This window comes from Schistocerca piceifrons, chromosome 4, assembly GCF_021461385.2.
Source record: "Schistocerca piceifrons isolate TAMUIC-IGC-003096 chromosome 4, iqSchPice1.1, whole genome shotgun sequence".
Lineage (NCBI taxonomy): Eukaryota > Metazoa > Arthropoda > Insecta > Orthoptera > Acrididae > Schistocerca > Schistocerca piceifrons.
The window spans coordinates 513,807,548-513,833,537 of record NC_060141.1 but is presented as its reverse complement, the minus strand read 5'-3'; the positions used below and the strand labels follow the sequence as shown (position 1 = coordinate 513,833,537).

Here is a 25,990-nt window from a genome sequence, read left to right as displayed (position 1 = left end):
CTCATTACCAACAAACACTGTCTGTCTGTGTCCATTCATGCGAATCGACAGTTTGTTGCTGGTCATTCCCAGATAGAATGCGTCACAGTGTAGGCAGGTCAGTTGGTAAATCACGTGGGAGCTTCACACGTGACTCTGCCTTTGATCGTGTACACCTTCCGGGTTACAGGACTGGAGTAGGTGGTGGTGGGAGGGTGCATGGGACAGGTTTTACACTGGGGGCGGTTACAAGGGTAGGAGCCCGAGGGTAGGGAGAAGGTTTGGGGATTTCATAGGGATGAACTAAGAGGTTACGAAGGTTAGGTGGACGGCGGAAAGACACTCTTGGTGGAGTGGGGAGGATTTCATGAAGGATGGATCTCATTTCAGGGCAGGATTTGAGGAAGTCGTATCCCTGCTGGAGAGCCACATTCAGAGTCTGATCCAGTCCCGGAAAGTATCCTGTCACAAGTGGGGCACTTTTGTGGTTCTTCTGTGGGATTTTTTGGGTTTGAGAGGATGAGGAAGTGGCTCTGGTTATTTGCTTCTGTACCAGGTCGGGAGGGTAGTTGCGGGATGCAAAAGCTGTTTTCAGGTTTTTGGTGTAATGGTTCAGGGATTCCAGACTGGAGCAGATTTGTTTGCCATGAAGACCTAGGCTGTAGGGAAGGGACCGTTTGATGTGGAATGAGTGGCAGCTGTCATAATGGAGGTACTGTTGCTTGTTGGTGGGTTTGATGTGGACGGACGTGTGAAGCTGGCCATTGGACACGTGGAGGTCAACGTCAAGGAAAGTGGCATGGGATTTGGAGTAGGACCAGGTGAATCTGATGGAACCAAAGGAGTTGAGGTTGGAGAGGAAATTCTGGAGTTCTTCTTCACTGTGAGTCCAGATCATGAAGATGTCATCAATAAATCTGTATCAAACTTTGGGTTGGCAGGCCTGGGTAACCAAGAAGGCTTCCTCTAAGCGAACCATGAATAGGTTGGCATACGAGGGTGCCATCCTGGTATCCATGGCTGTTCCCTTTAATTGTTGGTATGTCTGGCCTTCAAAAGTTAAGAAGCTGTGGGTCAGGATGAAGCTGGCTAAGGTAATGAGGAAAGAGTTTTTTGGTAGGGTGGCAGGTGATCGGCGTGAAAGGAAGTGCTCCATTGAAGCGAGGCCCTGGATGTGCGGGATATTTGTGTATAAGGAAGTGGCATCAATGGTTACAAGGATGGTTTCCAGGGGTAACAGACTGGGTAAGGATTCCAGGGGTTCGAGAAAGTGGTTGGTGTCTTTGATGAAGAATGGGAGACTGCATGTAATGGGTTGAAGGTGTTGAACTACACTCCTGGAAATTGAAATAAGAACACCGTGAATTCATTGTCCCAGGAAGGGGAAACTTTATTGACACATTCCTGGGGTCAGATACATCACATGATCACACTGACAGAACCACAGGCACATAGACACAGGCAACAGAGCATGCACAATGTCGGCACTAGTACAGTGTATATCCACCTTTCGCGGCAATGCAGGCTGCTATTCTCCCATGGAGACGATTGTAGAGATGCTGGATGTAGTCCTGTGGAACGGCTTGCCATGCCATTTCCACCTGGCGCCTCAGTTGGACCAGCGTTCGTGCTGGACGTGCAGACCGCGTGAGACGACGCTTCAGCCAGTCCCAAACATGCTCAATGGGGGACAGATCCGGAGATCTTGCTGGCCAGGGTAGTTGACTTACACCTTCTAGAGCACGTTGGGTGGCACGGGATACATGCGGACATGCATTGTCCTGTTGGAACAGCAAGTTCCCTTGCCGGTCTAGGAATGGTAGAACGATGGGTTTGATGACGGTTTGGATGTACCGTGCACTATTCAGTGTCCCCTCGACGATCACCAGTGGTGTACGGCCAGTGTAGGAGATCGCTCCCCACACCATGATGCCAGGCGTTGGCCCTGTGTGCCTCGGTCGTATGCAGTCCTGATTGTGGCGCTCACCTGCACGGTGCCAAACACGCATACGACCATCATTGGCACCAAGGCAGAAGCGACTCTCATCGCTGAAGACGACACGTCTCCGTTCGTCCCTCCATTCACGCCTGTCGCGACACCACTGGAGGCGGGCTGCACGATGTTGGGGTGTGAGCGGAAGACGGCCTAACGGTGTGCGGGACCGTAGCCCAGCTTCATGGAGACGGTTGCGAATGGTCCTCGCCGAAACCCCAGGAGCAACAGTGTCCCTAATTTGCTGGGAAGTGGCGGTGCGGTCCCCTACGGCACTGCGTAGGATCCTACGGTCTTGGCGTGCATCCGTGCGTCGCTGCAGTCCGGTCGCAGGTCGACGGGCACGTGCACCTTCCGCCGACCACTGGCGACAACATCGATGTACTGTGGAGACCTCACGCCCCACGTGTTGAGCAATTCGGCGGTACGTCCACCCGGCCTCCCGCATGCCCACTATACGCCCTCGCTCAAAGTCCGTCAACTGCACATACGGTTCACGTCCACGCTGTCGCGGCATGCTACCAGTGTTAAAGACTGCGATGGAGCTCCGTATGCCACGGCAAACTGGCTGACACTGACGGCGGCGGTGCACAAATGCTGCGCAGCTAGCGCCATTCGACGGCCAACACCGCGGTTCCTGGTGTGTCCGCTGTGCCGTGCGTGTGATCATTGCTTGTACAGCCCTCTCGCAGCGTCCGGAGCAAGTATGGTGGGTCTGACACACCAGTGTCAATGTGTTCTTTTTTCCATTTCCAGGAGTGTATGTAGGCTGAGATACGTTCTGTGGGGGCTTGGTAACCAGCTACAATGGGGCGGCTGGAATGATTGGGTTTGTGAATTTTAGGAAGTAGGTAGAAGGTAGGGGTGCGGGGTGTCGGTGGGGTCAGGAGGTTGATGGAGTCAGGTGAAAAGTTTTGTAGGGGGCCTAAGGTTCTGAGGATTCCTTGAAGCTCTGCCTGGACATCAGGAATGGGATTACCTTGGCAAACTTTGTATGTGGTGTTGTCTGAAAGCTGACACAGTCCCTCAGCCACATACTCCCGTCGATCAAGTACCACGGTCGAGGAACCCTTGTCCGCCGGAAGAATGACGATGGATCAGTCAGCCTTCAGATCACGGATAGCCTGGGCTTCAGCAGTGGTGTTGTTGGGAGTAGGATTAAGATTTTTTAAGAAGGATTGAGAGGCAAGGCTGGAAGTCAGAAATTCCTGGAATGTTTGGAGAGGGTGATTTTGAGGAAGTGGAGGTGGGTCCCGCTGTGACGGTGGACAGAACTGTTCCAGGCAGGGTTCAATTTGGATAGTGCCTTGGGAATTTGGATCATTAGGAGTAGGATTAGGATCATTTTTCTTCGTGGCAAAGTGATATTTCCAGCAGAGAGTACGAGTGTAGGACAGTAAATCTTTGACGAGGGCTGTTTGGTTGAATCTGGGAGTGGGGCTGGATAGGACAGAGGTTTCGGATTGGGAGAGAGGTTTGGAGGAAAGGTTAACTACTGAATTAGGGTGTTGTGGTTCCAGATTGTGTTGATTGGAATTTTGAGGTTTTGGAGGGAGTGGAGCTGGAAGTGGGAGATTGAGTAGATGGGAGAGACTGGGTTTGTGCGCAATGAGAGGAGGTTGAGGTTTACTGGAAAGGTTGTAAAGGGTGAGTGAGTTGCCTTTCCGGAGGTGGGAAACCAAGAGATTGGTTAGTTTTTTGAGGCGAAGGGTGGCATGCTGTTCTAATTTGCAGTTGGCCTGTAGCAGGATGCTCTGAACAGCCGGTGTGGATGTGGGAGAGGAAAGATTGAGGACTTTTATTAAGGATAGGAGTTGATGGGTGTGTTCATTGGCTGAGTTGATGTGTAGGAGAAGGATTAGTTGGGTGAGGGCAATGGATTGTTCAGTTTTGAACTGGTATAGGGACTGATGGAAAGAAGGGTTGCAGCCAGAGATGGGAACTTTAAGTGTGAGGCCTTTGGGGGTAATGCCAAATGTCAGACAAGTCTGAGAAAATAAAATATGCGAGCGTAATCTGGCTAGGGTGAAGGCATGTTTGCGGAGGGAATGTAAATAAAACTTAATGGGGTCATTGTGGGGGTGTTGTGAGGGTGACATGGTATTAGAAGGTGGAAAGTGTACCATGAGGCTGAAATGAAAATGAAAATAAAAATATATGGGGAGAGATAAAGGTGAACTAGAAAGTAACTGGAGATCTGTTGTGAAAAAAGGCGAAAAAGTGTTGGTTAAAGCTGGGCTATGTTGATCCTGTGGTGAACTTGGGTTGGTAGACAAAGATGTGCACAAAGGTTAGGTGGTTGTGTTGCCGCCAAAACACGGTAAAGGATGGAGAAATTCGGGAAAATTTCGAAAAAACTGCGTGTAAATGTATTAAAAGCGGTGGTTTTGTGGTGGCAGATTATGAAAATGAGGCTAACAATTGTCTGGCGAAGAAATAATGACGTTAAAACCCGTGGGAAGCGGCTAAAAATTATCAGTGATGTGGGAAAAACGGAAATGGAAATAAAGCGAAAGTTATCAGAACTAGCCGAAACGGTTGTTTAATAGGTGAAGGAACTGTTTGTGAACCAGAAATGGTGGATTTTTTAGCAGCGGTTGTGTTGAAATTGTAAAAAAAATTTTCTGGTTATGGTTTGGAAGTGGGTGACGTATTATTGAGTATATATAGGCGGGATAAAATTGTATAGTAGATTACGGTAAAAAGGAGAAGGTGAATACAAAGGGAAACTGCTGGCAAAAACAGAAAGAGAAAATAAGATGACAGAAAATATTTCGAAATGCAACAGTGACAATAACAAACGTAAAACACGTGGGAAAAATATATCTAAAAACCAAGATGATAAGACTTACCAAACGAAAGCGCTGGCATGTCGATAGACACACAAACAAACACAAATATGCCGGCCGCGGTGGTCTCACGGTTCTAGGCGCGCAGTCCGGAACCGCGCGACTGCTACGGTCGCAGGTTCGAATCCTGCCTCGGGCATGGATGTGTGTGATGTCCTTAGGTTGGTTAGGTTTAAGTAGTTATAAGTTCTAGGGGACTGATGACCACAGCTGTTAAGTCCCGTAGTGCTCAGAGCCATTTGAACCATTTGAAACACAAATATACACACAAAATTCTAGCTTTCGCAACCAACGGTTGCTTCGTCAGGAAAGAGGGAAGAAGAGGGAAAGACAAAAGGATGTGGGTATTAAAGGAGAGGGTAAGGAGACATTCCAATCCCAGGAGCAGAAAGACTTACCTTAGGGGGAAAAAAGGACAGGTATACACTCGCGCGCACACACACACGCACACACACACACACACACACACACACACACACATATCCATCCACACATAGACAGACACAAGCACACATATTAAAAAGCAAAGAGTTTGGGCAGAGATGTCAGTCGAGGCGAAAGTGCAGAGGCAAAGATGTTGTTGGATGACAGGTGAGGTATGAGTGGCGGCAACTTGAAATTAGCGGAGATTGAGACCTGGTGGATAACGGGAAGAGAGGATATATTGAAGAGCAAGTTCGCATCTCCGGAGTTTGGATATGTTGGTGTTAGTGGGAAGTATCCAGATAACCCGGACGGTGTAACACTGTGCCAAGATGTGCTGGCCAGGCACCAAGGCATGTTTTGCCACAGGGTGATCCTCATTACCAACAAACACTGTCTGCCTGTATCCATTCATGCGAATGGACAGTTTGTTGCTAGTCATTCCCATATAGAATGCGTCACAGTGTAGGCAGGTCAGTTGGTAAATCACGTGGGTGGTTTCACACGTGGCTCTGCCTTTGATCGCGTACACCTTCCGGGTTACAGGACTGGAGTAGGTGGTGGTGGGAGGGTGCATGGGACAGGTTTTACACCGGGGGCGGTTACAAGGGTAGGAGCCCGAGGGTAGGGAGAAGGTTTGGGGATTTCATAGGGATGAACTAAGAGGTTACGAAGGTTAGGTGGACGGCGGAAAGACACTCTTGGTGGAGTGGGGAGGATTTCATGAAGGATGGATCTCATTTCAGGGCAGGATTTGAGGAAGTTGTATCCCTGCTGGAGAGCCACATTCAGAGTCTGATCCAGTCCCGGAAAGTATCCTGTCACAAGTGGGGAACTTTTGTGGTTCTTCTGTGGGAGTTTTTGGGTTTGAGAGGATGAGGAAGTGGCTCTGGTTATTTGCTTCTGTACCAGGTCGGGAGGGTAATTGCGGGATGCGAAAGCTGTTTTTAGGTTGTTGGTGTAATGGTTCAGGGATTCCAGACTGGAGCAGATTTGTTTGTCACGAAGACCTAGGCTGTAGGGAAGGGACCGTTTGATGTGGAATGGGTGGCAGCTGTCATAATGGAGGTACTGTTGCTTGTTGGTGGGTTTGATGTGGACGGACGTGTGAAGCTGGCCATTGGACAGGTGGAGGTCAACGTCAAGGAAAGTAGCATGGGATTTGGAGTAGGACCAGGTGAATCTGATGGAACCAAAGGAGTTGAGGTTGGAGAGGAAATTCTGGAGTTCTTCTTCACTGTGAGTCCAGATCATGAAGATGTCATCAATAAATCTGTATCAAACTTTGGGTTGGCAGGCCTGGGTAACCAAGAAGGCTTCCTCTAAGCGACCCATGAATAGGTTGGCGTACGAGGGGGCCATCCTGGTACCAATGGCTGTTCCCTTTAATTGTTGGCATGTCTGGCCCTCAAAAATGAGGTTTTAGGTAGGGTGGCGGGTGATCGGCGTGAAAGGAAGTGCTCCATCAAAGCGAGGCCCTGGATGTGCGGGATATTTGTGTATAAGGAAGTGGCATCAATGGTTACAAGGATGGTTTCCAGGGGTAACAGATTGGGTAAGGATTCCAGGCATTCGAGAAAGTGGTTGGTGTCATTGATGAAGGATGGGAGACTGCATGTAATGGGTTGAAGGTGTTGATCTATGTAGGCAGAGATACGTTCTGTGTGGGCTTGGTAACCACCTACAATGGGGTGGCCGGGATGATTGCGTTTGTGAATTTTAGGAAGAAGGTAGAAGGTAGGGGTGCGGGGTGTCGGTGGGGTCAGGAGGTTGATGGAGTCAGGTGAAAGGTTTTGTAGGGGGCCTAAGGTTCTGAGGATTCCTTGAAGCTCCGCCTGGACATCAGGAATGGGATTACCTTGGCAAACTTTGTATACATTTACGCAGTTTTTTGAAATTTTCCCGAATTTCTCCATCCTTTAACGTGTTTTGGCGGCAACACAACCACCTAACCTTTTTGCACATCTTTGTCTACCAACCCAAGTTCACCACAGGATCAACATAGCCCAGCTTTAACCAACACTTTTTCGCCTTTTTTCACAACAGATCTCCAGTTACTTTCTAGTTCACCTTTATCTCTCCCATATATTTTGATTTTCATTTTCATTTCAGCATCATGGTACACTTTCCACCTTCTAATACCATCTCACCCTCAGAACACCCCCACAATGACCCCATTAAGTTATATATATATATATACATAATAGAGGGAAACATTCCACGTGGGAAAAATATATCTAAAAACAAAGATGATGTGAATTACCAAACAAAAGTGCTGGCAGGTCGATAGACACACGAACAAACACAAACAGACACACAAAATTCAAGCTTTCGCAATCAACGGTTGCTTCATCAGGAAAGAAGGAAGGAGAGGGAAAGACGAAAGGATTTGGGTTTTAAGGGAGAGGGTAAGGAGTCATTCCAATCCCGGGAGCAGAATTCCAATCCCAGGATGGGAATGACTCTCCCTTAAAACCCACATCCTTTTGTCTTTCCCTCCCCTTCCCTCTTTCCTGATAAAGGAACCGTTGGTTGCGAAAGCTTGAATTTTGTGTGTATGTTTGTGTTTGTTTGTGTGTCTATCGACCTGCCAGCGCTTTTGTTTGGTAAGTCACATCATCTTTGTTTTTATATATATGGTTACATAATTGTGAGAGTGAATTTGAAGTAGTACAATGTTTACAATAGGGTTTTTGGTGTAAGAAAATTGTATTAACAGTTGTGCAGTACCAGTTCCTATAATAGTAGTGATACATCTAAATCATGGCAGTAGCAGTGGGTGATGAAACTGTAAATTTGTGAATGCAATCTATAGAAAAACTGCTGAAACAGTTTATGAAGATGGCGTATGATGGGTTCAATAAGGTGAGCAAGCAGGTAAGGGGGTTTAGGTAAAAATATGAAACATGTGGATAGCCAACTGAATGGAAGAATCAGTGTTTTAGGAAAAAAGTTGAGAAGAGTAAAGGGATTAGGTAGTCAGATACAGGATGTAGAAGACCACTTGGCCACGGAAACAGAATGACAACATGAGTTGTGGAAAAAAAAGGAGGATTTCATTAATATATTGAAACAGGTAGAAGAAGAAACATGGATGGTGCAGAGTAGCAATGACTTTAGATTTGTTTATTTTAAGGGACAAGTAGGACCATTGTTGTATGCTGGCAGTACAAGACCACAAAAGTAGTAAAAGATGTACATGAACGGTCTGAAAGAAGAAGAATAAGATAGAAATAATAGCACTTGGTAGGGGTTGATGAACTAAACTCAGTAGTTGGAAACTTTAAATAATAATTTTATTAATTTCAATCTAAATGGAGAGGAAACCTTTGTCATATTCTAAAAAACAATTAACAGTAATTTATCTGATCAGATGGGGTAATCAAAACCATATAAATTTTGTAATAAGTCATTTAGAGGGTGATGCTGCCCAACAGGGTATATCAGATATAAAGAAATTTGTATTGTATACTGACACTGAGTAATCCTTAAAAACCAAAGGACAAAATAGTTTTGAAGAAGAAATGACCACAAAACTATTAACAAACTGATGTTTATTTACATACTGTGTTATTTCTCATAATTAGAGAAATGAGTTTATATTGCAGAAATGCAGTATATAGTCAACTGAAAAAGGATTCTACAAGTTCTTTAATGAAGGAATTCCCTTTGCACTCTTATTCTGACATCTTAACTTTTAAAGTCTCCAAAAGCTATTTTTATTTTTCTATGTGCTGAATTTCTCCAACTGACAACTATTTCATCACATTTTTCTGCAGCCATTTTGTCTTAGCTTTCTTATACTTGGTATTTATTTCGTGAATGCCTTATATTTCCATATTCCTTTCTTTTCCTGCACATTTTTGTATTACCTACTATTGTTGGGTAACTGAAGTATTTCCTCTATTGCTCATGACTTCTTTGCTTTACTAATCCATTGTTCCTGGTAATGTACAACCTGTAGTTGGAGCTGTTCAGAACAGTTATTACAGATACAGTATGTGATGCATAGCTGTTCGACATACAAGCAGTCAGGAGAATACGCATGAACAGAACAATTACTTAAATTGCTGATGTTTTATAATAACTTTTACAGCAAAGAGTAATAATGGGAAATCAAATATGCAATGTTAAAAAACAAAAAAACAGATTTATGGTACCACATCTATTTAGTAGAGAAAAAAATCTGAAAATGGAAGTACAATGAGAAACAGAGAAAAATAGTTACCAGATAGAGTTAGATGTACTCACAGCCTGAATATTCACTTTACCTTCTGGTGACAAAAGAGTGAAAATAAATGGAAAAACAAGTATTACAGGAAAAATAAAGGACACTGGCCAATATTGGTTGGTGTCTAATTCACAGTGAAGATGAGAATGTTACTGGTATGGGAAGAAAGTATGTTGTAAATTTGTTTCTGGACTATTTAGGAAAGGTATTGTCTGTGTATTAAGGTATTTGCAAGGTTTTTGGCATATCTGAATGAGCACTATAGACTCAGCAAGGTTACTGACATATTTGAATGAGCACCAGATATGCAACATCCTTTTGTGCCAAGGTAGTAGAAGAGGTGCTTCTTCACATGAAACATGGAAGTGCTGTCAAAAAAGAGTAGAGTAGAGTATAATTGAGTTTTATTGGCCCTAGTAATAATATAGTACACAAGTGGTACATTATGATGTAGAGAAAGTCAATGTATGACAAAAATAATACTAAATAATTAAAATTAACATTAATTTCACTATACTACATTAAATGGCCATTGAGTTACAAAATACAGAGGAAATATTGTACAGAGTTAAAGAGAAGATATTATAAAGCAGAAAGAGCAAGTACTACATTGGCAGATTAATATTTCTATAACAGCAACATTTATGTGGTAAGTCATTAAGGCTCTAGTAATATTTATGTGATGTATCACTAAGTCTAAGACAAAAAACTTTACTGTAAGAGTCTTTAGTGTGTAACTGTTGGTTAGTGCATTTAATTATGTAATTGTACAGAGACTTTTATGGAGCCATCTGATGGGTAGAAGTTAACATTAATTTTAGAAAAAGCAAATTTCAGAGTAAATTGTGAATTTATGGCAGCTAATAGTGTTGAATAATTCATTGGGTGTGGACACAACATATAATGTAACCATTGGTGCTAGTACAAAGAAATGAGTGGCATGCCAGAACACTACTTTACACTACCCCATTTCTGTCTCATTACCATCAGTAATACAGGTGGACAACTATACTCTACACTTTTCACAATTACTTCCTTGAAATACTTACACACACGATGCAACATTCACACTTTGCAAAGGGATGTTGTCTATCAGATCAAATAAATAAATACTTTCTGACTTAGGCAGCTGAATCTTTTAGGAGCACCTAATGCAGATAGTGATAAGACACAAGCTCACAGCATAGATGTCATAACTGCTCACAGGGATTATGGGAAACATATCAGAAGGCATAGCAAAAGGTTTTCTTAGCTTCTTAAATATAACTATGCAATGATGAGCAGGTAGTTCACCACTTGTGTGAAAATGATTGTCGTACACTTTAGTTCTGTATATAAAATAAGGGAAAGGCATCCACTCACCTACAGTATAGATTTTGCTCTTTCACAGTAGAAGTACACACATTCACACACTAGAACACAGTCATCCGAACACACACTCCCATGACCATGACAAGACTGATTATTTTAAAGCAGTTGCTTGGGATGAAGGAGGTAGGAGGTAGGAATCATATTTCATAAATAATAATAATTTTGTACCATAGATAATATTGGCATAAAACAAAACAAATATTAATTGATGAATCTTCACCTATACGTGATAGCGGGTAGATGTATCATGAGTTCTGCTGTGTTAATATTGTTAAGGGGAATGTGTATTCCAACTGTACATTAAAGAAGTGTTATAGAAAGTTATTAGGGAAACAAAGTTTATCCATTCATTCATATTCTGTTCATCATTTCGCTCGCACTGAGAATCCTGCATCAAGAGGATCGAAGCACACAGGAAGAATTTGCATGAGCAGATACCAATCTCCATGCACAATAGCAGTAAAAGGAAAAGGATGTATGTAAATTTACAAATGTTAACCTAATAATGTATTGAATATTGAAGGTCTGTTGATATTAATGCCAGCTAAAGTTCATTCAGGATATGAGTACTTTCCAATTTCTTTCAATTATTCTCCACAAAGATACTATTAAGGAGAAAGAAGCAGGTCTTTCGACAGATTGATTCTGTAGCTGCACAAGACAGAAATAGTACGTAGGATAGAGCATAAAACAGATATGGAAAGAGGGAAGGAGAGAGGGAGATGGGGGAAAGCAAAGGAAGGTAGAAGATGGAGAGGGGAGGAAGCAAGGGGGTGGAAGAGGTAGGGGGAAGGGACTAGGGGTAAAGGAGGGGAATGTGGAGACAAAGAGGGAGGCAGGGAAAGGGGAGGGAAAGGGAGAGGGGTGAAAAGGAGAGATAGACAGATATATATATAGAGAGAGAGGGAGAGAGGGAGAGAGAGAGAGAGAGAGAGAGAGAGAGAGAGAGAGAGAGAGAGAGAGAGCGAGAGACAGAGAGAGAGAGAGAGAGAGAGAGAGAGAGAGAGAGAGAGAGATAAGGGAGGGAGGGAGGGAGAGAGGGGGGGGGGGGTGGAAGAAAGCAGTACACAATTTGGATGGGGAAAGAGTGATGTGGACAGAAGAGAGAAAGAAAGGTAATGTGAGGCAGTGGAAAACAAGTTAACAGAAGTTTAGGCCAGAGGAATTGAGAGAGCACAGAAGAGACAATTCCCACCTGCATACTTAAGAGAAACCAGTGCTGAAAGGGAGTATTCACACCAAGGGCTTGCATAGGAAAGCAGCTGTTGCAACATGTTCAGCAGCTGGATAGTTCACAGTCTGTCAATTTTTGGCTGTTGCCATTCATGCAAGTAGACAGTGTGTTACTTGTCATGTGCACAGAAAATGCTCTGATAAGGTTACTATATATTTTGACATCTGTTTACACTGCAGATGCAGCATCCACAGTTGGCAAGACTGTAAGGAAAAGACTTTTTGAGATGGAATGGGTGACAGCTGTCAAAGGGGAGGTACCGTTGGTGGATGGTGCACTTAAGATGAATGGATGTACTTGTAGGATCATCTGGGAGGGGGCATTGACATCCATGAAGGTGGCTCACTGAGTTCATAAGGAATGGCTGAAGTAAATATCTGAGAGCATATGTTGAGGCTAAGGAGAAAGGAGCAAAGATTTTCCTTGCTAGGACTCCAGACCACAAAAATGTCATCAATGAATCTGAACCAGGCAAGGTGGTTTGGTTTTGACTGGATAGGATGGATTCCTCCAGATGCCTCATAAAGAAGTTGGCATAGAATGTTGTCATGCTAGTACCCTGGCAGCAAGAAGGATTTGTTCACAGATTTGGATTTCAGGAGTGAAATTGCAGGTCAAAATGTTGTTGGTTTGGATGGTTAGATATCAGAAGATGTTGGGGCAGGTAGTGTTCCATGGCCTTAAGGCCATGGGCATGGGGGATGTTGGTGCATAAGTAAGGGGCATTCACAGTGACCAAGAAGGTGTCTGGTGGTAATGGAACAGGAACTGTGGAGAGGCAGCGAAGGAAATGAGCAGTTTCTTGAATGCAAGATGGTAGGTAATGGGCAATAGTTTGGTGGTGTTGGTCGAAATGATGGTACATGTTCACTCTGTGGGAACACTGCACCAAGCCAAAATGGGAAGACAAGTACAGAAAACTATCGGGTTGCTGCAGTCAGAAGGCAGATGGTTTCACATGTCAGGTTTTGGGGTGGACCTAAGCCGTTATTATTATTTTGTTATTTATAAACCTGCCTGGGTTCCTTGGATTTGCTTAAGTAACATTTCTGGCTGTTCATATCAAGTACATGGCAACTTTGACTCATGACTCCTTATTTCATTAAACTCACAACTTGGATAGTCAGATCTACCAGTTTTTCTGCAAAGTGCCATCCACAAACTGCATGTGATTACACATTTTCTGCACCCAACAATTCCTTTTCTATGAACAATACTGTTGTGTAGATAATACAGAAAGTTTCATATAACTCTAGAGCTGACTTATTATTGCATACTTCAAAGATATAACTGTTACATGTCAATTTATAAGTTTTACATTAAAATATCTTATTACACAAAATTGTTCTGATTTTTATGTATTTAAGCAAATACACTTTAGCTGTTCTTAAAGTATATTACCTTATTGTACTGGTAGCTTTATTTACATCTTACCCGTAGGCCATTAGCAATACGGTCATGTTTCTTTTGTAACTGGTCTGTCTTATTCTGCAGCATGGTCAAGTACAGCTTCAAGAGTTCCAAGTAGCTACTTGGAGTTGTGTAATAATACCGCCGCATTTCATTGTAGAAACGTATTGTCATTTGTGCCACACTCTGCATTTTAAGATCACAGATTAGTTAGGTGTACATGCAATAGTCATTGGCATTTAAAGTAATGATTCTGGAAAATAAGCTACAGCTGCATGAAAACACTCAGGCAGCTCATTAGTTAAGTAGTTATATGTTCATTATCTAAACTGAATGATACAAAGGGGGACCAAAAAATAACGAGAATCTTTTTACAATAAAACATGTACTTGATGGAATATTTTGAAACCTGAAACACCTTGAAAATGATGTCTTCCAAGCACAATACACTTGTCTCAACTATTTTCCATTTGTGCAAAAAGTTTTTAAACTCATCTGAAGTAAGGTTGTTTAGAGTCTTTCTTCTCTTCTTCTACATCTTGAAAACACTTCCTTGCGTTTTTTTTTTTTTTTTTTTTTTTTTTTTTTTTTTTTTTTTTTTTTTTTTTTTTTTGGGGGGGGGGGGATATAACAAAGTCACAGAGCGCCAGATCCAGTGAATGGGTTGTGCGAGAAACCACTGTCATTTGGTTTTTAGCCAAAATCTGCCTGTCATGCTGTGTGCACAGGGGCATTGTTGTGCTGACAAAGTTAGTCTCTTAACTGCAAAAATGTATGTCTTTTTTTCTCACTGCTTCACATTATCATTTAACAATTGGAAGGTAGATATGTTGGTTAACTGTGGAACCCTGGGAAGCAAATTCATGGTGGCCAATCCCTGTGATGTGGAAAAAACAAACCACCATTTTCTACACATGTGATCTCAGCTTCCATGATTTCTTTGTACTTGGTGAAGAAGGGGTCTTTCAGTGGTTGCATTGTTCCGTGGTTTCTGCATTGTATCTATAACACCTTGTTTCATTGAAAGTGCTGATTTTTGCATAAAAGTCTGGGTCAGTTTCTGACTGTTTTTACCATTCCTGGAACATACACTAATGATTCACTCTCTGGTCAACAGAAAGCATGCACAGAACAAATTTTGCTGCAACAAAATTTCATCTTCAGTCAAAGTTCATTGATGAACTCCAGGATATTCCAGTCATGTCCATCAACTCATTGATTGTTTTATGATGACCAAACATTACCATAACATGGACTTTTTTTCAATGTTTCCCTGTTTTTCTGGAAGTTGAGGGACATCCCTGTTGTGATTCACTTTCAATTGGCATTTGGCCACTTTTAAAATGGGAAAACCAGTAATATACCCTTGTGTAGCTCAAAGCTTCCACCACATAAGCTATCCAAAGCATTGTGACAGTTTCTGCTGCAGGCTCTCTAACAGGGAACAGAACCTGATGTTAGCACATTGATATTTAATGTCTGCCATTGAAAAATCACTTAACACATGAAACAGTGCTTACAAACACAATCAAACTGACTACAATAGTGTTCCCACACCAATGCTGCTTGGACAACTGTTACAAAATCATGTCTAGTGAAGGCAGTGGGAGAAATCAAAACAAGTGTTCTGTCAACTGCTAGAGAAAAATTCTTGTTACTATTGGGTCCTTCCTCCTATATTGAATGAGATAGACATTTCAGTTGTCAAGATATTAATGAAAATAATTTTCAATAGGAGTACATACCATTCATTTACACATAAGTATTTGCAATAAATAAACACAATTTAATAGTGAACTCAAAATGTGTCCTTTTAACAGTGATTAATTATTTACAAGAAATTAATTAGAAAATATTTATATATCAGTGGTTAAAATCCTTAGCTCCTTGAATGGTTGTTTGCAAACTTAGCGAATTTCTTTACTGATCCCATAAATCATGATTTACTATGTAGTTTGTACATAGCCTATTAGACAGGATGCCATGTTTGAAATATTAATACAATTTATACACAGTATGATTCTGAAATAAAATGCAAAATATATTGAATATTGGTAACATAATTATAAGGACAAATAACAAGACTGAAATCAGTAAGTATTGTTATAAATGTGTGATAAATTATGTGCATGAAACTTTGTAAATGTGAAATTTATTTTTGACTTACAAAGCTCCTTTGTATACAATGTTTGAAGTAGTATGATTAATTGCATGAACAAAGAGTTTGTCTGCTTCACTAACACAGAAGAGAGCTATGTAGTGCTCACCATGTGAAAAGGAACTAACACTAAGGTCCACACACACAACATGCAGCGTCTAGCCTTGTGCTTTGTTTATGGTGATGGCATAACATAAGCTCACCAGCTATTGTGTATGTTTAAAGCAAAATGGCTAATCATTAGGAATCTGCAGGATTCAGGATATAAAAACTCACTCGCCTATGCCATTTCTCATCATAATTTCTGCTTTATGGTGTTTTGTTGGAGAGAAGGAACTTTAAGCCTCATTCCATTATACAATTTTGCTGGGCTTCAATTTCACAATGTAACAATTGAAATTACATTTTTCAAATACATTTTGTGTGATACAAGGTCAAATGTGCTGAAAGGGTTAATAACAGAAAATTGCCCATTCAGATATTTTATGATCTCTCAAAGGCTTTTGACTATGCGAGTCCTGAAATTCTTCTAGATAAGCTTAAGTATTGTGGTATGAGTAAGACGGTTCAAATGGTTTAATTCATATTTAACAGGAATAATGTTAAAGGTTGAAGTTAACGGTACAGACAGTCTGCAAAATCAGCAGAGTCCTTTACCAGAGGAGGTACCAAGAATGAAATTCCAGAACGTTACATAGCAAGAAAATCTCGGAAAAAATGAAAGTACTAATATTAAGTGACAGTCATGTAAGAGACTGTGCTCAAATACTGCAAGACAAACTAGGGCCCTCATACCAGGTAAAAAGCATAGTAAAACCTGGTGCCTCACTAAAAGAGGTGATAAAAAACACAGAAAATTTGACAAGAAGCTTCAGTACACGTGATACTTTGATTGTAATAGTGGGTTCTAACGACATAGACAAACCTCTCGATCTAATGTTGAAACATGTGGTAGAACCAGTGGAACCACTACTCGCTCTAAGTCACAAAATGAATATCATTATCCATCCTATACCCAGGAGATATGATGTTCAAAACTTAAATAGTAAAATTAATACTGCAAACCTCCACCTGATACAGGCTCTGAATTTAGCAAAACATGCAAACAAAAAAAGAATTGCTGTGAACTTTGAAATAGAGAGACTAGCCAGAAACCACTTCACAACACATGGCTTACACCTAAACAAATGTGGCAAGGAGACTATCTGTAATAGAATGGCCTTCCTGACAACTATGGGGGACAATAAGAAACCAAACGTCAGAAACCATAAACATACGCAAATAAGCAATTGGATGAAGACAAACAAGATGGGAAATAAAAAGAGTAACAGTGGCCATACTGTGCAAACTACACTAGACAAATGGGTAACGAAGTCACAGATATGAAACACAAACCCCCTGACCCCTCAAAAAGGACAGGAACCTGAAAGGATCAATAATGTGATGGTGAACATTATCGAGACATCCCTCCAAAACGTCAATGTGATGCCTCAGCAGTGTGAAGTGCATGTGGATACTTTTCAGGCCCACCTGGAAGATGAGTCGGCTGCCAAGGACGACCAACAGAACCAGCATAACTGCTCAGAAGTCAACATACCTGGAATACAGCACATTTTAAACTAAAGGTCAGTGACACAGTAAATATGACTTCGAGCCCCCTGAGTAAACCCCACTCAGACCTGAAAATCTATTATCACAATGTCCAACCCTTGAGCAACAAAACTGATGACTTTAGCATTTTGCTGACCAGTGAACTCAGCGATATCTCAGTAGTATGCCTAGCAGAGCACTGGCTCTGCACTGATGTAGTTAAGTTAATCTCACTACCAAACTTCAAATTGTGCGAACACTAATCCAGATCAAATGATGGACATGGTGGGGTTGCCATCTTCATCAAACAACACATTGAATATAGCCCACTTCCTACCCCAAAGGAACTAGGAACAAACAAGATCTTTGAATGTGCAGCCATAAAGCTTACAGATCTAAATCTAATAGTAGCTACAATTTACCATTCCCCCTCCAGTAGTATTAATGATTTTCTGTTACAAATGGACTTGTTTCTGTCCAAAATAAGTCAGTGGAAACAGGATGTGATTATATGTGGTGACTTTAATATAGACTTTCTCACCCACAACAGAAGCAAGGAAACATTGATTAACATTGCAAAACTTATAATCTGCAAGGCCTTGCAAACAAACCCACTAGAATAACGCCCACATCCAAGACAGCTGTAGATCAAATTTTTGCAAATAGAAATAAAGTTAACCCAACTCTAGAAGTATACAATGCAGGATTCAGCGACCACCAAGCTGTCATTCTAAAGGTCAATGTTAGCAAAGATACCTCAAACCCAGTCCCACCTAAAACTTTACGAAGGTTTGTCACCCAAGAGAACTTGAACAAACTAAATACCCTCCTTAGTAAAGAAAAGTGGACAGAGATGTACACGGTCAATGATGTCAACATGAAATTCAACATATTTCTTGACAAAATGATCCACCACTTCGAAGAGGGCTTTCCACAAAAACCAGTAGGAATAAATAATAATAATAGAAACAAGAGTCGGATCTCTTGCAAACATAAAAGAATACTCCACATGTTATGTAAACAAAGTAGTGACACCCCCAACTAAGATAAACTATAAAAACTACACATGTATCCTAAGAAGAGTGATAAGACAAGCAAAAAGGATGCAGAATCATGAGTACATTGACAAATCCAGCAATAAAGTAAAAGCAATGTGGAATATCATGAAAAGGGAAAGAGGGGAAATGAAAGCTTCACACACGAACATAGAAATCAAACTCAACAATGAATCTATATCTAATCCCGAAGTTGTGGTGAACTCTTTCAACAATTTATTTACGAGCATAGCTGAAAAATTGGTCCAAAATAATCCTAACACAAATTACCAACCAGCAAACCAAAAATATCACACATGTGCAGAGTCAATTTTCATTACCAAAGTCACTCAAAATGATGTTGCAAAGGCGCTCAGAGAGTTAAAAAATTCATATTCAGCTGGAATTGATGGTATCCCAGCAGCTGTAATAAAAAATTGTGAACACACAATTGCTGAACCATTAACTCACCTCTGTGACTGTTCTTTCCAGGCAGGTATCTTCCCTGAAGCTCTGAAGCTTTCTAATGTAATGCCTGTCTTCAAAAAAGGTGATAATAAAGATATGAATAACTACAGGCCTATCTCAATCTCATCCTGCTTTTCTAAAGTTTTTGAAAAAATAATGTACAAAAAAATGATGGACCTCATTGAAAAAAAAAAAAAAAAAAAAAAGATTTACTAAGTTTAGCCCAACATGGGTTTAGAAACAACAAATCTACTGAAACTGCAGTATATGATTGCATAAATATGCTATTAGAACTGTTAGATAGAAAACAACCCATAACAGGCACATTTCTGGATCTGTCAAAGGCTTTTGACACTGTTGACCACAAAATATTACTGGAAAAATTAGAACGCTATGGTATCAGAGGAATTGCAAACAATTGGATTGCTACATTCCTAACCAATCGGATGCAGAGAGTCAGCATGAAATATACTAATAGACAAAGCAACTCAATAACCGAAATACTATCAAGTAATAAAACTGTAAAGCAAGGTGTTCCATAGAGCTCAGTATTGGGACCCCTACTTTTCCTCCTGTATATTAATGACTTGAGTCTGAATGTTGATGCACACAAAACAATAATATTTGCTGATGACACAACTGTACTCCTCAAAGGGGAGCATACAGAGCCTGTGCAAAAAGCTGTGAACTTGGCCACTGAACAACTCAGCAACTGGGCTACGATCAACAGATTAACTATCAACACCAAAAAGACACCTTCCATGAACTTTCACACAACACAAAATGCAAATTCCTTTCAGCCATTTGTCACTGTAAATAACCAGTCAATAGATACCGACACTGTTTTCAAATTCCTGGGTCTGTGGGTTCAAGATAACCTGAAATGGAATACACATATAGGAAGCATAAATGTCAGGATTTGTACTGGCTGTTATGCATTGAGTGTACTGAAAACACGTGCTACCCTGAAAACATTAACCAGTGCGTACTATGCTTACATACAAGCCCACCTAAAATATGGTGTAATATTCTGGGGAAATTCTCCAACTGCTCTGAGCACATTCAGAATCCAGAAGAGAGCAATGAGGATTATTTCTGGGAGCAAACCGAGAGACTCCTGCAAATCCATCTTCAGAAAGTTGGAAATCGTTACACTGCCTTGCCTCTACATTCTTGAGACTCTAAAATTTTTCAGAAATCACATAGTGCCAACTGACCCCAGAGTCGTAAAAAATAATGAAATACATGACACACAACACCAGGAAAAATGCAAATCTGCATGTTATATGTACAAGCACTCAACTGTGTAAAAAGGGAGCTTTCCACATGGCCCTCCAACTGTTCAACAATCTTCCCACTAGTATAAATTCCATCAAAGACAACATAACATTTAGCAAAGCCGTGAACTCATATTTGTTGTGTCACTGCTTTTTCTCTGTAAATGAATACTTACAACAGTAATCTTGCTGTTTGTGTTACATTGAAAACATTGAGCAATATAATACATTAGGATACTATAGGCCAATGTTAATATATGTTAACAATGTTAAATGATATTTTCCGACATCTGCAACACACACTGTACCATTAGATCACATGGAATAAATAAATAAATAAATAAATGGTGCCCCACAAGGTTCAGCTTTGCATCCCTTATTGTTCTTAATATGTATTTCTGACTTGCCACTCTATATTAATGAAGATGCTAAGTTAGTTATTTTTGCTGATGATACAAGTACTGTAATCACACCAAACAAACAAGAATCAGCTTAGGAAATTGTAAATAATGACTTTGAGAAAATTATTAAGTGGTTCTCTGCAAATGCACTCTCACTAAATTTTGAGAAAGCACAGTATATACAATTCTGTACAGTAAATGGCATAACCCCATTGATAAATTTAGACTATGAACAGGATTCTATTGCTAAGGAATATTCAAAATTTCTGGATGTGTGCACTTATGAGAAACTGAACTGCAAGAAACACATTGATGATCTACTGAAATAGCTAGCTTCAGCTACTTATGCTATTAGGGCTATTGCATATTTTGGTGGTAAACGTATCAGTAAATTAGCCTACTATGTCTGTCTGCATTCACGGATTTAATATGGGATCATATTTTGGGATAATTCATGATTAAGAGAAAAAGTATTCATTTTACAAAAATGTGTAATCAGTATAATAGTTAGAGCCCACCCAAGATCATCTTGCAGACATTTATTTAAGGAACTTGGTATATTCACAGTACTTTTGCAGTACATATATTCACTTATGAAATTTGTTACTAATAACCCATCCCAATTTAAAAACAATAGCAAAGTGCAAAGCTACAACACTAGAAGAAAGAATGATCTTCACTATTCAGGGCTAAATCTGACTTTGGCAAAGGAAGGGCTGAATTATGCTGCCACAGAAATCTTTGATCAACAGCCAAATAGCATTAAAAGTCTGACAACCATCCAACATTTAAAAACAAATTAAAAGAATTTCTGAATGACAACTCCTCCAACTATACAGATGAATTTTTGGATATGAAGTAGTAACCAAAGAAAAAAAAAGTAAACTGTGTAAACTTATGTTAAAGTGACACATCCCACATCATTACAGAATGTTGTATTCATGATGTAATGTAGTAGTACTAGTAGTAGCTTTATTCGTCCATAGATCTCTTTTTACAAGGATATATGACCGGTCAAAGTATTTACAAATTTAGATCAATTTAAAATAAGCTAATTCGTATACACATATATTTAGAGACTTCTTGTTAGGGACAATCATTAGATTTACTCCTGGTATACAATACTTTTTTTACAAATAACTTATTAAATAATGTAATGCCACACCATTCACTCACATTTCACGGCATACACTACACACACACATTGTTTCATAACATTTCACACACACACACACACACACACACACACACACACACTGGTGATCTCTGGGCCATTTTCTGTGCTGCAACTTCCCATTTGTTATCCTGAAAAACTGAGTCAACATCCCTTCATAATGAGTGAGAGTTGAGCTTGGAAAGAGGAAGAGTTGTTAATATTGTGCTATACATAGCTTGGGGGTAAGTATTTATAGAAAGGAAAAAAGAAGGAAAAAACATAAAGTGAAGAGGTTATGTGGAATGTTGGATATTTTATAATTATAATAATTATTATTATTTATTTGTACAGCATTTTTTTTATCAAACCGCTACTCTGTTTTAGCTAAGTAAACCTACAATGTATAAAATGTATTGCATAACATGTACCTTTTAGCTGCCTTTTTAAATAAGTGTAGTTTTGCAATTTCTTTAATCTCTTTTGGTAATTTATTGCACAGTTTTATTCCTTGGTAGAAAATGCTGTTTTGAGTTTCATGTTTATTTCTTCTTGGTAAATATAAGTTGAGTCTATCTCTTGTTACATGATCATGGGCAGAGATGTTTGTGCAGTAATTACCAATGTTATTTTTGATGTGTACAACTGATTGGTAAATGTATTCACATGGAGCAGTGTTTGGAACAGATCTTTACAATGAGCTCAACTAGTAGTTTTGATTATTATTCTTATGGCTCTTTTATGGAGTTTGAAAATTGTGTTCATATTTTGTTTCCCAAAAAAGAATGCCATAGCTAAGAATTAAGTGTACATATGAATAATATGTAACTAAAAGACACTGCATGTTACACACTGATGATAGGATTCTAACTGCAGAACAATGCTGATGACATTGTGTTTGCAAGTACCTTTGCATGTAAACACCACTTCAACTGAGAATAAATATTCATTCCTAGAAATTTTGCATTTGTTACACAGTCTATAGAGGTGCCATCTACATTTAATTTAACATTGTCATTTTTCCTCTTAAAACTGAAATTCATGGCATTAGTTTTCTTTACAATCAAAATATCCACGGGTATGCTGCCGGTCCATAGTGTCCAACGGGCACAATATTTCGGCGATCATACATGTCGCCATCATCAGGTGAACTGACGGACTGAGCTCCTGTGAACGTGCCGGCACGGAGATCCGTACGCTATGGCTGCTCAGAGGGAACTAGGTTCGGTCGCGGCGGCGGCCGATTTAAATACCCTCCGCCCGCGGAGCACTCCCTCTTCCGCCCGTGCCCCGCGCCACGGTCGTGCGGTGGAACAGATTGCGACGGCGTCTGAGATGACGTCGGTGTGATGGCTCTGTCCGCCGTGGTCATCACAACTTTTGACAATGTTGACTGGAATACTCTCTTTCAAATTCTAAAGGTGGCAGGGGTAAAATACAGGGAGCGAAAGGCTATTTACAGCTCATACAGAAACCAGATGGCAGTTATAAGAGTCGAGGGGCATGAAAGGGAAGCAGTGGTTGGGAAGGGAGTGAGATAAGGTTGTAGCCTCTCCCCTAAGCAGTAAAGGAAACACAAGAAAAATTCGGAGTAGGTATAAAAATCCATGGAGAAGAAATAAAAACTTTGAGGTTCGCCGATGACATTGTAATTCTGTCAGAGACAGCAAAGGACTTGGAAGAGCAGTTAAATGGAACGGAAAGTGTCTTGAAAGGAGGATATAAGATGAACATCAACAAATGCAAAATGACGATAATGTAATGTAGTCGAATTAAGTCGGGTGATGCTGAGGGAATTAGATTTGGAAACGAGACATTTAAAGTAGTAAAGAAGTTTTGTTATTTGGGGAGCAAAATAACTGATGATGGTCAAAGTAGAAAGGATATAAAATGTAGACTGGCAATGGCAAGGAAAGCATTTCTGAATGAGAGAAATTTGTTAACATCGAGTATAGATTTAAGTGTCAGGAAGTCGTTTCTGAAAGTATTTGTATGGAGTGTAGCCACGTATGGAAGTGAAACGTGGACGATAAATAGTTAGGACAAGAAGAGAATAGAAGCTTTCGAAATGTGGTGCTACAGAAGAATGCTAAAGATTAGATGGGTAGATCACATAACTAATGAGGAGGTGTTGAATAGAATTGGGGAGAAGAGGAGTTTGTGGACCAACTTGACAAGAAGAAGGGATCGGTTGGTAGGACATGTTCTGAGGCATCAAGGGATCACCAATTTAGTATTGGAGGGCAGTGTGGAGGGTAAAAACTACTGTAGAGGGAGGCCTAGAAATGAATACACTAAGCCGATTCAGAAGGATGTAGGTTTCAGTAGGTACTGGGAGATGAAGAAACTTGCACAGGATAGAGTAAGATAGAAAGCTGCATGAAACCAGTCTCAGGACTGAAGACCACAAGAACAACAACAACATCTATGGAAATGAGATTAGTCTACAAAGGCAATTGCTTACAAATCGCTTGTGTGTGTGTGTGTGTGTGTGTGTGTGTGTGTGTGTGTGTGTGTGTGTGCGTGTGTGTGTGTGTGTGGAGGGGGAGGGGTTTATATCAAATAGGATTAACAGGGATATTGAATGTATATAGAGACAGGCAGCATGAATGATCATGGGTTTGTGTAACCCATGGTAGGGTGTCACAGAGATGTTGAAAGAACTGAACTTGCAGACACTTGAAGTTACACATTAACTATCCTTAAGAAGTCTGCTTACAAAGAACGAGTTTTAAAGTATGAATCTATGAATATATTACAACCTGTTGCATATTAGGGATTGTGAGGTCAGATTAGATTAATTAAAGTATGCACAGAGGCACTGAAACAGTCATTCTGCCCATGCTCCATGAGGAAAGGAATGGCAAAAAGCCTCAATATCTAATACAATGGGACTTACCCTCCACCATGCACTTGATAGTGGTCTCCAGAGTATAGATGTAGGTGTAGAAATAGGTGTGTATTGTTGACAGCTGTCATAATGAATGCATCATTGATGGTTTGTGTGTTTGATGTGGCCTGAAGTTTTTATGGAGTAGTTACAGAAGTGGTAGATTGGTGAGCTGCAAAAGAGCAGTTGAAATGTATATAGGAATAAGTGTTGAAATTCTGAGGGAAAGGCAGAGATTGACCTTGCAAGGTGCCCAGATAAAAAACAATTCAGAAAATAAGATGGAGGTATTGTGTGGCAAAAATAATACTGGTTTGTTTCATGTTCATGGATCATTTGTACGATAAATCTTAATGGTATGAATGAATCATTTCACACTCACATTACACACTGATAGCTGGCCCATGAACCGGTTGGCATGGTACAGTAATTTCAGATCTTATCCGGTGCAATTCCCACAATCAATCTTTCATTCTCATCCCATCCAATAAGTTTTCGATGACTTTTCAAAATCCTACCCCATTTCCTAAACTTCACCAGTCCTTTGCCTTCACCCTTCTTCCTTCTCCTTCAACCCTTCTGCCAGAAGAAGGACCCACTGGCTCCAAAAGCGTACAAATTGTAATACCTTTTATATGTGAGTTCTCCTGCTGTCGCTTGGTGAGTAGGTTTTTATCTATACAATTACATTACATCTTACTCTACTAAGTTGCTTATTTCTACTCCACTTACAAGTTCATTAGTTCTCTTGGAACATACATCACATCATGCCTTTATAATTTTCATTCTGTGAGTCAAGTATCCTTTGCAATTCTCTCTCAATACTCTCACGGCTTGTATTGTGGCCCTGTCTCCTCTTAAGCTCTTGAAAATACATTTCTCATCAAGATTCACATTACACTATCCCACATACATCCACTACAGCTAACGCTGCCTTGGAATATCTGCTCATATTGCTTAATCTCACATTATCCCTCAATATCCTCATGCCTTGATCATTGTATTAAATACTAGTAAACATAGTTCATTACTAAGCACACATCGTTTCCAACTCTCCATTCCGTACTTATAAACTAAAAATGAAACTGGAGAACTATTTCTCTCTTAATAAGACATCATCTTTAACAAGACATGGTCTGGCTCAATTAAACTTTTATCCTCAACATCTCATTTGCCCCCCTGGTGATTTTTTAATCCTTTGCCTTAGAACATCATTCAGATCTTTATCTCTGTGGCAACAGTTCCTTGTATGCTTTTGTAGAAAACACGGCCCCACAATTATCATCATGCAAAACCCATATTCAGCACTAACATTCACAATACTTCAGCAGGTAGACCCACTTATTTCTGTCACAGTAGTACTAAACACAGACTGAATTCCTTCAGAATTGATTGACTCTGTGGTACTCCTGATCACCCAGAGAAACTCCCTGTGCCTAGTGGCAATGTATCCTATTGCAACATAGAAGAAGGTGTAATTAGCTGAATGACAAACACTAACTTCACTTGTTGTTGTTGTTGTCTTCAGT

At 40.4% G+C, this 25,990-nt stretch overlaps 1 protein-coding gene across 1 annotated transcript in view; it reads right to left on the bottom strand.

Moving 5' to 3' along the window:
- LOC124795954 (dynein axonemal heavy chain 6) overlaps nucleotides 1–25,990 on the bottom strand; it is a 1,096,896-nt gene that overhangs the window by 376,177 nt on the left and 694,729 nt on the right. Inside the window, exon 44 of the mRNA XM_047260034.1 lies at nucleotides 13,515–13,676. Within this exon, the coding sequence (XP_047115990.1) occupies nucleotides 13,515–13,676 (162 nt within the window). The remainder of the gene's footprint in view (nucleotides 1–13,514; nucleotides 13,677–25,990) is intronic.